Source organism: Silurus meridionalis, chromosome 12 (genome assembly GCF_014805685.1).
Source record: "Silurus meridionalis isolate SWU-2019-XX chromosome 12, ASM1480568v1, whole genome shotgun sequence".
Lineage (NCBI taxonomy): Eukaryota > Metazoa > Chordata > Actinopteri > Siluriformes > Siluridae > Silurus > Silurus meridionalis.
In genome coordinates this window covers 10,743,607-10,756,086 of record NC_060895.1, presented here as the reverse complement: position 1 = coordinate 10,756,086, position 12,480 = coordinate 10,743,607, and the positions used below count along the sequence as shown (strand labels likewise).

The window sequence follows — 12,480 nt, the reverse complement described above, 5'->3', positions numbered from 1 at the left end:
ATATATTTTTAAAGACATTCTACAAAAAGAGATTCAAGCGCTTGTATTTAAAAAGAAACATTGAACAATTTTGACTTTGAAATACATGTACCAAATTTACAATATTATCAAAAAATACACCTTGGGAAAAAGGTGAATAAAGTGGGTAGAATCCTGTAAATTTTAGGTGGGAAACACTAATAATGAACCTGCTATAAGACTGAGGAATGCAATGATACCTTAAACATGGCACCAGCAACCATCTGGTTTTTGGTGCCAAACAGGTTATACTGAGTAGTTGCTGTTCCGTGAGCCCAAAAGACTTGTTGATTAGAGCGCTCAAAGCAGAATCACCAGAATGATTGAAGCTGACAGGTGGGATATGGTAAACTCAAATAATCAATGCTTACAACCAAAGTATGTCAGAATGAAGACAACTTTTGTTAGCCAATAACTGAAATGTGAGACTACATTTAAACAGACCAGGCAATGTTTATCTCAGTATTTACAGTTCTTGCATGAATGAACAGGTATCTGATAAGGTATCCATTGAGCGTAAATATGTTGGCATTAGTGTGATCTTGAGCAGCTTATTGCAATAAAGTAGCAGTGGCCAAAAGATTTATACCTCAGGACTTCATTAAGAAAGCAAATCTTCATCAGCTTTGTGTAAGTATACATTAATAAAAAAAAAAATAATAGTATGTTTATGTGAATTAAAATTTAACACTGATTGGCATTGATCTTATTAAAATGCATTTTAAACTGAACAAAACTAATTTCGTTTGCCTTTTCTTTACAAAATAATAATAGTTATACAGCAATGTTAAACCAGTTGATAGCACTGCCGGTTCACAGCTTCAGTTTATTGTCTTTGTGGATGATCACATGTTCTCTCCTTCATGTTTTTCCTCTGGGTTCTTTAGTTTCCTCCCACTTTAAACTTTACCTCATGCCCAATGTCAAAAAAGAATAAAATTGTAATAACAATAAAACAATTAGGACAAACAAAGTAGTCATGAATACTTTAAATACACAAAAACATGAAACAAATCTTTGGTTCTTCACAGTAAAATGACCATGATCAAACCAGCATTTCAACAGCTCAGGTGAGCACAGAGTTACTTGAACAGTTTGTGCCTGTGGGTTGTTGAGCTTGAAACAGTGAAGTATTTATGACAAGAGCTGTGCAAGAGCTTGGAATTAAAAGGGTCTAATCTATATTTTAAATGAGATGTAAAGTTTAGATTATAAAAATGATAAACGTATTAATTCACTAATATATTTGTGTGGATCCTCCTTACATGCTGTACATTTGTTTGCATTTTTGCATTTATAAATGATAAATATGTTATCATAAATATTATAAAGTATATATTTATAACTAATTTATGAAATAAAATAAGAGACAAAGGCTGCCTTCAGCACATCCTTTTATCCAAATCTACTTTCTGTTCATATAAATTGTCTATAAACTATAAACAGTAAATAAAAAGGTTTCACCACCTCTCTCTAATATATGTGGAATAAATGTTAAATAATAAATGTGAAAAATGTTAACTTGTATAAATCTCGAAAAAATTGTATGCTTACTCATAGGCTCCTTAAAGACATTTGATAAGGCTGACAGTTTTGTATAACGTATTGATGTCTCTTTAGACATTTAAGCTAAAAAGTCCCCTTTTATGACCAATTATTTATTCGTATTTTTTATGTTATGTTTTTACTATAATGTTATGATTTTACTATTATTATATTTTTTAACTGTCATGACTGAAAAACAGTATTCTGTTGTGATGTAAATTTATTGCTGTTTTGCTGGCAAAAAATAGTCTACAATCTGGAATTTGTGCACAAATGTCTCTGTTTTCTGTATGTGTTTTTCTAATATATATATAAAAAAATTAAACACTTATAATTCCAAGGTCTCACGTTACATAGTTTAAGTCTACAAAACCAAAGATTCAACACGGCATAGAAATTAATGCGGTTACCACAAAAAAAGCAGAAAAGTCACACAATTCATACAAGGACCATGTGAAGACAATTTACAAGCCATTTAAACCTCCTCCATTTAGTAAAAACATCTGAAAACTCACAAATAAAGAAAATGTCAGTCTTATCTAGTTGTGAAACTTGGTTTATACAACTAGACTTTAATGTTCATATTAAAAGTCAATAACAATAAATAGGTGTGTGTCTGTGTGTGTGTGTGTGTGTGTGTTGGTTTTATATGGTGCTGCATTTGTTCCGTCTGAATTCTCTGCATGCATTTCATTTGCAGTCTTGGTTAAAATCACAACCAAACTAAACAGAGGTGGGTCAGTGGTAGGATTAAACGGGAAAATTCCTGTCAGTACAAGCAGGGGGCGCTGTTAGTGCATCTTAAAGTATCTCAGAATTGGTAGAGTTTTGGCGATTGGGGAAGATGTGCAGCTGAGGATGTTCTATTCCGTCATTGTGGAGATCTTCCTGTTTCTGGAGCCCGTGAAGCTTCAGGACCATCTCTTTAATAAATGCCTGAGATGGTAAAAAAAACAGAACAATGTAATGCTAACAGACCTGGTTATGATAAAGGTTTTCAGAATCAGTCAGCTGATCACTGAGGAGCAATTTTTGGATTACAGGTCAAGTTTTATTTACACTCTTTTGACTGTGTAACCAATTAATTAATAAATATTGCTATTCAACAGATTTAAGGCAATGTTCCACCGATTTACTTGCAATTACGCTTACTACCTCATTTACTGCCATAGTAGACCATATGGACATGTAGAACTGCCACAGGTGCCAATAGAGACCCATCAAGGCAGAAATCACGTTGCCACCCCCCATGCTCACGCTATTAATAGCAATTTTAAAAAATGCCCTGTCCCTACAGTGTGAATATGTAGTAGTGAAGTTAGGTTGCAAAAACTGGGAAAGAGAAAGAGGAGCTTTGAGATGGATTATAAATTAAAATGTGAACCAAGGTCACCTTGTTTTCTGGTGGCTGAAAAGTTTGCGTGGTTTTAAAACTAGTTGAGCTAAAACTCTTGTAAAAGCTAACAACCTTGTTTCTGGTAAGCCTCACACACTATGATGGAAAACACACCTGAAACCCAGTTAAAACCCTTTTACAAGGTTACTCTAATAATGCACTTATCAGTAGCCTAAAAGCATGTATCAGCTGTGATTTGATTCATTCATGCCCTTGTTTTACCTAAAAATATGGTCATGTGCAAAAACAACTCTATCCCACCTGAATATATTTCAACCCTTTAGAAGTTTAAGCTTACACTGGGGGCAATGATTATGGTCATTATTTCATGACTCCTCTTTTCACTCCTCAAGCAGTAAAAGGCAACAGTCTAAACAGAAATGGAACTGTCTTAAGAAAATAGATGTCATAAGTATGGGAAAACCTGTCAGATATTGATGTGACTAAATAAAAAAATATCAGAAAATTACAATGAAATGGGATTCTTCTCTCTGATCTTCTTTGACGCTTTATATAGCCAGTGTGGAAAAAGTTAATTTATTTTATAAACACATTTAATTCTGGCTGCATAAATAACATATAGGTAAAGTCAGTGGCTTTTTTACATACAAAGCTATAAATCTTGAGGTTTGTCTGTCTCAAGAAAGCATTTTATTGGCTAACATGCTAGTGTATCAAGTGTGCTTTAACCCAGTGAATGTCAGTCTTCATGTTATTGGACACGGGCAATAACAAAACAGACATAAAATGTCAAGTTATCTGCCAAACACTGACACACTAAGTTGTCATTTCTGAATACAAAAGAGGAAAATACCTCCAACAAAGTATACTAAGTCTCTCTCTCTCTCTCTCTATCTTCGCAAGGGACAATTCTATAGAAATTAAACTTGGATATATTTAAGAGTAGTCACTGTGCAATTTGTACAGCAGTACAGATTTACTGTGCTCTGAAAATACCTCAACATGCAGCCATTATTGTCAAAATAGCTGGCAACATAAGTAAGTACACCCTAAGTGATAACAGCTGTATGTCGTGTAACCATGCAAAGCCACATGTTCTATTAATGTTCTTGTTTTTGTCAGCTTGAAAGGACCATACAAATTTATGTATTTTGTATTTGAGCGGTTAAAATGTAGTGCTTTGTGTACAATTCTCTCATACTGACCACTGGATGTTCAACATGGCACCTCATGACAAAGAACTCTCTGAGGATTTGAGAATTAGAGTTGTTGCTCTCCACAAAGATAACAAAGGCCTTGGCTATTAGAAGATCGGTATCCCTGAAACTGAGTTACAGTGCAGTGTCTAGAGTCATACAGAGGTTTTTTAAGACGGGTTCCACATCTTGGAACAGGCCTTGCAAGAGTCCATCAAAGAAGTTGGTTCCTCGTGCTTTGTCTCAGGTAAAAAAAAAAAACAGACGCATGAGTGCTGCCAGCATTGCTTTAGAGGTTGCAGAAGCGAAAGGTCCGTCTGTCAGTGCCCAGACCATACGCCGCACACTTCAACAAATCAGTTTGCATGGTCGTCGTCCCAGAAGGAAGCCTTTTCTGAAGCTGGCTCGCAAGAAAACCTGCAAACAGTTTGCTGAAGACATCCTGTCCAAGAGCATAAATTACTGGAAACATGTCCTGTGGTCTGATGAGTACAAGATAAACTTGTTTTGCTCAGATGTTGTCCAGCATGTGTGGCAATGCCCTGGTGAGGAGTACCAAGAAAATTGTGCCTTGCCTACAGTCAAGCATGGTGGTGGTAACAGCATGGTCTGGGGTTGCATAAGTCCTGCCAGTACTGTGTGTACTGTGACATTCTAAAACATGACATGATGCCCTTCATTCAGAAACTTGGCCGAAGGGCAGTTTTCCAACATAATAATCACCCCAAACACACAACTGCCTTGCTGAGGAAGCTGGAGGTGAAGGTGATGGAGTGACCAAGTATGTCTCCAGACCGTAATCCGTTTGAGCACCTGTGGGGCATCCTCAAATTAAAGGTGGAGAAGCGCCATGTGTCTAAAATCCAGCACCTCCATGATGTCATTATGGAGAAGTGAAAGAGGATCCCAGCAACAACCTGTGCAGCTCTGGTTAATTCCATGAACAGGAGGATAAAGGCAGTGCTAGATAAGGGAGGTGATAGCTCAGTGGTTTAGGCATTGAACTTTGGATTGGAAGGTCACAAGTTCAATTTCAGTGCCACTGCTGGGCCCTTGAGCAAGGCCCTTACAACTCCTCTGAAAATATTGACACTCTGGACACAGTTTTGACATGTGGGTGTATTTACTTTTATTGCCAGTATTTTGACAATAATGGCTGTATGTTGAGTTATTTTTAGAAGACAGTAAATCTGTACTGCTATACAAGATGGACATTGACTACTACTTTTTTCTTCATTAAATAAGTTTCATTTCTATAGTATTGAAAAGAGAATAAAAAAAGAAAATAAAAATACTTAAATGTTTGCTAAAATCTGAAGGGCGTACTCACTTTTGTGAGATTCTGTATGTGTGTGTGAGAAAAAGAAAGAGAGAGAGAGAGAGAGAGAGAGAGAGAGAGAGAGAGAGAGAGAGAGAGAGTATTTAACAGTAGGACATATTGTGTACCAATGGCTCTGTACAGCAGAACACAAGCCTGCTTTATTATCTACAGCAGGCCATCGTAATGGGAAGTGTCTGTTACTGCCATACTAATCAAATGGAAAAAACAAAACAAAACAAAAAAAAAAACCCAAGAGAAAACAGTTGCTTACTTCTGTGTTGGTATTACAAGAGTGGAGAATATCCTGTAAAAAAAAGCCAGTGAAGTATAAGATGAATTTTCAAACTCATTTATTTTAATCGAATTTTCCAAATCAGTTGCATGAGGTTGTTACCTGGAGCCTTTTGGTTCTTTCCTCATCACTCTGTAGGTCCAAAAGCTCATCAATATTCACCTCCTCTGGCATGTGCTCTTCCTGCAGCAGTGAGAGACAAGGATTCACACTGACACTTCAATATTACTCAGGAGATTTCTGTTGCCACAGGGTGAATGGTTGTGGCACTTTTCTTTATTGTCACTCCATATCATTCACAGCTAAACACAATTCCCTTTAATTATATTCTCAGGTTCATGGTCAGTATAAAGTGCACATCGGCAGTAAAAATGACGCAAAGTCCTGAACAAATATCCAGTAAATTACATGTTAAGCAATTACTATTAGTTATAAAAAAATTCATGCAAGAATGAATATAGATAACAGCTTGTGAAGGGAGGAGTGAATTCTGTCTTTATACTGTAATTGTATGTAAATAATACATACAGCAGACTTGACATAAGATCAGTCTAATAACAGAAGTATATATAATTATAATTAATATAATTATGCATTAAAAAATATACACAATAAATAGATTAATTATGGAGCCTTATTGCCTTTGTAATGTGACTAGTAATGTATTGTGTAATTAGTGTTCTCTCATTTCTAAGTCACTCTCAATGAAGTTTATTAATAAGTAAGAATAATCTCCTATTACTAGCCATCACATCAGTGCCATGAGTGACTTCTAAAGCTGTCTAGGAAGGTTAGCCAGCCTCAGTGCATAAAGACATTAAGTTACATAAGCAGGGCAGACATTGCAAAATCCAGTGACTGAGCTTTAAAAATGCATGCAGAACAGCATTACCTTCCTGCTCATTCCTACAGCTGTACCACATAACCACAGCTCTATAAACTCACTCAAAAGGGTAATGAAGGCAAACATAAACACATGAAGCAATTTACTAAGCTAAATATCGCATGGTCTGCTTAAAGGTCAACCGAGAAGCTGACTGATTTCAAGGTTGTTTAGTTTTTAAGCAATAATAACATATTGCATTTGAATGCACTTAGGCTTGTGTTTGACTTTGTGCACACACACCTCTGTTTGGTTTAAAATCCCAATCATACAATTGCTGCTCCACAACTGTGTAACTCAGAAGTAGGCCAAAAGTGATTCGCTTTGAAATACTTTCCTCAAAATCATTCATGTATTTCAAATCGACATCTCTTTTCTCCGGGTTCCATTTACACAGCAAAATAAAAAAAGCCAGCCAATTGTAACGAAGTGGTTCAGAGTATTTACATCACATGAGGGAGAATTTTCCCGAACCAAAACTCTTGGTACTGAGGAACATAATAAACACCATAAGCACTGCTTGATGCCACAACAAAATTTTGTGAAACTGGACATTTTTATTTTTTGAGTGACAAAATGACAAAATATCATAGCATGAACTGTAAAGTAATTTTTTTAATGGACAGTATGTCTCACTGTATATATGCTTGGTAACAAACTTTAGTTTTTAAATGTCTACAAATATAAGTAACTTTAAATAGTGCAAATAGATTTAATTTTTAAAAATACATAAAACAATTTTAAAGCATTTGTATTATAACCATTATAGCATCAGATAAGCTGCTTCTGATCAGAGCTGGCGACTGATATTTTCGAAAACGTTTTTTAGAAAGAAAAAGAGTTTACAATATTACAGAACAATATACTATGACATAATTTGTACCAAAATCAAAATCAACATCAACACATATTTATACTGCCTAGCTCTAAGTTACACTTTCCATGAAGTCACTACAAGTGATTATTTTAACTCTTCTACTCAAACTGTAGGAATATATAATTATCAATAAATTTCTAAAATGAGGAGCCATCAAAATACTTGTTACACGTGTAGTTTATGTAACAACTATGATTCTGACTGATTATGGTTCAAAAGCATCTTTCTATTATTCTATTACAGTAAACATTTCAATCTTAAATCAACGATTTTCCCTTTCCGACTGCCGCCTCTCAGGTTTATAATAAGGTTACTGAGAGCCACAGGGGTGCTGAGACACTACTTAAACTATTTTGAAACTAATGTCACCATTGAAAGGTCGGTCATAGAAAAGATCCAAGCAGAATCCACCACTGGGGTGTCAGTGACCTTTCTTTTAACTCTAAATGCTACTGAAAATGCTCTGTACAAAATTTAAGGCCATGTCCATACACATATTGTCACATAAAGGGGTCAAACTTTTTCACACTACATTACACATTGTGTACAGTGTATGTCACTTTGTGAAGAGAATGGAAGAGAAACAATGGACCCTCCAGAGCAGCAATTCAGTCATCATAAATGCCAAGACAGTGATTTGAGAGAATGTGTAAAAGTGTTTTTTCTCTCTCCATCAACTGAAGAACAATTAGAATCACACACCTATGTTACATCACAGTCAGACTGATTTGTGAACGAGAATGCTTGAGCGTTTCAGAGACGTTCGCTTAAACTCTGTCCAATCAGAGAGAAATGTCAAATTCTTTAATCATCATCAGCCGTCATCACATCATGTCAAATTACTATGACTCTACCCCAAGCATTGCTAGTAATGCACCATGCCTTTCAAAAGTATGCATCATGACCAATATTTTCATCGTCCCACTATATACAGTATGTGCTTTGGCCTACTTTGTGGTCATCATGGTCTCTCCCTATGTAATATTTTATATTTAGTGTGGAGCCAGTGCTTGAATATTTAAACAGTAAGATGAATAAGATATTCTCTCTCTCTCTCTCTCTCTCTCTCTCTCTCTATATCACACGTTGTCTGTATCTTACTTTTACCATCTGCATTGCTTGTTTTTTTATTTCTCGCCCCCTCAACATGAACACAGAGCACTTTATTACTGTTGCTCTACACAAAGGGCAACATTGCTTTGAAAAAGCCATTTTCACTTCATATACCCAAGGGACTGGCTGAACCATTTGGTCAGACAGACATCTGGCCAGACTAAGGTCATTATTTATCAAAACAACAAAAGCTACACATGCTTTATTCCAAAATATTACATACAAACTCAATAAACGCTCACTATTCTGTAATTTACTGAAACATATTTAGCGGACTAGTTGACTCAGCATTTTTTAGTTATTGCTAAATAACCTTTTTTCTTAACTAGTTTAATTATGATGAGTAAAACCTGTATTTCCTTTAGATGCATTTTTTTTTACATCAAATGAAAAAAAAAAAATTTCTCCAAACCTCCAAACAAAATGCTTGTTTTTTGTCAGTTCCAAATCCTCCCATCAATAAAACACTTGCTTTGTGACTTCTATTATATTTTATTCAAACTCTTTTCATTTCCCTCCTCATTGTATATTTCATGTATTGTGGGATTAAAATTAAGGGAACCCAGCACATGTGAATCAACCTAACAAAACAATTTGGATTGCTAATCTGGACTCTCAATGAGTCTCTCAATGGAGTGGCTGAAGTCTAATGGGTCTAATTAATGGAGCATGTGATGCTTAGATTTTAAGCTGAAGGGAAGTGGTGTAGTGGGACAGAGGGGGGATGTTGATTCACCAGGGCTTTCTTTGTGAGCTACACTGACATATGGGGCCTTTACATACCCCAGCCCCCATCACTTTACTCGTGAGGAACACCCCAGGAGATACAAATCAATCAATCCCAGAATCATTATCATTGAGACCAGGCTATCCAGCTCCGGTAGTGTCGAGGTTATGGTCTTTCCGGAAATGAAAGGGGGTTGCAGAGGGAGAGTCTGATTACAGTCTCTGTTCACTTTTTTATTATTGCAGACCAAAAGATATGGTAATTTAGACATGACTATGCCGTGGCGCATTTTTTTAATTTTTCCAACTAACTTTACAGTGTACAGTGCATAGCAACGATCAGATTACATCAATGCTGATATGCCAAAAGCATCGGTATAACAAATGTGAATCTGTATTAAGGTCACTGCAGAGCAGGTGTGGCCCCATGGCCGTTATTGTTTTGCACCAGTGATTCAACTGAAATTGGCAAGGCTCTGTTTAATTACACTGTAATAAACGCTGAGCTTGCAGGGGGACACATGTGTGCTTTTGGGCTTTTATTGGATGCTTAATAAATATAAATTTGTCTTACATGGGCACTGTGTAGCATGTGTAACTATCTGTATTTTAATGCCATGTGTTCTTTTATAAGTATTAAAACTATCAATAAAACCAATCAGTATGCAAAAGGAAAACATTGTTTTAAATACATTTTAACAGGTGATAAAAACAGGTACAGCGTGTGGACAGATTTACATTTTATCTTCTGAAATAATTAAACATCAATAGCATTACTATGCAGTCAGTCCACATTTCCAGTAATAACTATAGAAACACTGTGCTTCACCTTTCTTTTGCTCTTAGGCTCACGTCAGCTTCTCTATCTCTAGTTGAAACTACAGTACACTACACTTGGTGACTGTGTATTTGCTGTTCGTAGATAGTGTTTATCACTGGAGCAAAAATGGGGCACTGCCCAGTCTTGCCTAGACATTCTTGAATTTTTCTTTTTAATCATTAAATCATTTTATGAATAGTCTACAGAAAAAAAAAACATGAAGCTGCTATGAAAAGCCTGTCCAACTGCATTGCTCATGTAATCAATTAAATCAAGTCAACACCCAAGCTTCTTGTCACTGTGTTTTGTCACTTTGCATTACGTAAACCGGCTTTTTTCAACCAAATGGGTCACACTGTCAAAAAAACCTGCTTCATACACTCCTACACGCTGTACATGTACTACATCATTAAACATACCCCTGTAGACATGTTGAATCTCAGTAATGATCTCTATATCTATATGAGCAAATGAATAAAAGGTCCACACCTTGATTATTGGTAGATACGCCTATATTCATTTCTTCGTGGATTATTATTATACTGGGAGTCATACACAGATAAACACACACACACACACACACACACACCTGGATGATGAGTTATCAATAAGCCATACACTATAGAGGCAGGTGAGACATAATGAGTCTAGATGAAATAACAGATCAGACTGATCCTCAGGTTCTTGACAGGTCACTCATCATTCTTGGAACTTGTATTAAATCACATGAATTGAGAATACACACAAATTACAATGGACTAAAGATCCAAGGCTGTGCGTAATTTCTCCCCCACGCAGGACTCACCCTGCCCAGATAGAGCTCGTCTAGCCCCGCGTCTATCCACTTCTCCACATCCAGGCGCCTCTGCAGCTCCTTTCTGTTATATTTCACAGTAACTCGGGCTTGTCTCTTCTGTACAGTCAGTCCTGACTCCCGGCCAGACCCTCTGCTCGGTGAGTGCACTTTATTGTTATACCGTCTACCCACCCGGTTCGCAGCCATGGCTCGGATTGCACTCGGATGACAGGCGCGACTTTAGCTGTGTAGCACGAGCGCGTGGACTACAGCAGCACGCGCGTGTACACAGACCATCCGCGTACCGCTGGGTCTTAACGCTGCCGGTTTACCAGCTCGATTCTTTATTTTACCTTAAAGGGCGGTGGCTACAGGGGAGGCTATTGTGCTTTTTAACCTTTTTAACCTTTGCATTATTATGTGTTTTTACCAGATTCACCCCTAGACCTTTAGTGGTGTCCTACCTGAATCAATACACCTCTTAATACTATCATTATGATGCTGTGGCCATCCATCGATACTATAAAGAAACCAAGAATACTATAGAGACATAACAGAGATATAACAGAGATATAACAGAGCGCTGAATCACAGACAGATTTCACATGCAGTGAGAGGGAATGCCATTAATAAAGCAAGAAACCGAATGAACACAGTCTCGTTTCACTGTAGCCACAGCTGCACCGCCTACATACATCATCTCTAGCAGAAATTTCAATATGAACCCACCAAAAAGAACCCAGTTTTTCCGTACATTTTTGCGCATTTTTTTTATTAGTGCATTACGGTTTTCCTGACAATTTAAAATGAAGGCAAATTGTTTGCAAATTCTATGGGGAAAAAAATATAAAAGTATAGTTAGTTCATGAAAAATCTTAACAGTTGTTTTGAACTGTTTTGGATTACTTCTCCTCTTCATGTCCACCTTTGCTTGAAATGTCCATCGCCTTGTGACCAAATCAATTTCTTCTCTTCTATCAGCACTGTGGTATATTAAAAAAAAAACAGCTATTAAGTCTACACAAATATATTTGATCCTCTGGCTCTGGCGAGTGTAAACTCTGACCTTCCAATCAAAGGGCATGAAAATGCTGATGTTATTGTCCTACATGGTGTCGCCAACTCGAAATCTGACAGCTTCATTCCCATGTATTTTGAGCTACAAGTCCTGCACGGTTGAATATATAATAACGGTTAAATATGATTGGATCGAAACTCTACTATTAATAAACATTCCTAGAAGCAATGCAACTGAGAGAAAAGCTATGAAATGATAAGAAGAGTCTATTGGGAACAATTTAGTACAATCCAATAGAAAAAATATATTAAAATTAAGTCAGTGGTTATGAAAGTGTAAAGGCCAGCAAAGAAGGCATTTCTGGCCCTGACAGCCCACTAGTGTTTTTAAACATTTATTACAAATCAGTTTATCCACAGCAAGTAATTACCATGTGGTTAAAGCATCAGTGAGCACAATGTACCCACTTGCACCTGCTCTTAACTTCTAAGGATTGGATTTATCAAGATTAATAAAGG

General features: G+C 36.5%; 1 protein-coding gene across 1 annotated transcript; it reads right to left on the bottom strand.

The window, feature by feature from the left end:
* Positions 1–814: 814 nt before the first annotated feature.
* ppp1r14ab (protein phosphatase 1, regulatory (inhibitor) subunit 14Ab) lies at positions 815–11,455 on the bottom strand. Its single transcript, XM_046862941.1, has 4 exons — positions 10,954–11,455; positions 5,832–5,912; positions 5,709–5,741; positions 815–2,499 (listed from the first exon to the last, which is right to left on the bottom strand). Exons 1-4 carry the CDS (start codon positions 11,149–11,151, stop codon positions 2,365–2,367), a joined length of 447 nt encoding a protein of 148 aa, XP_046718897.1. The 5' UTR covers positions 11,152–11,455; the 3' UTR covers positions 815–2,364.
* Positions 11,456–12,480: the final 1,025 nt, after the last annotated feature.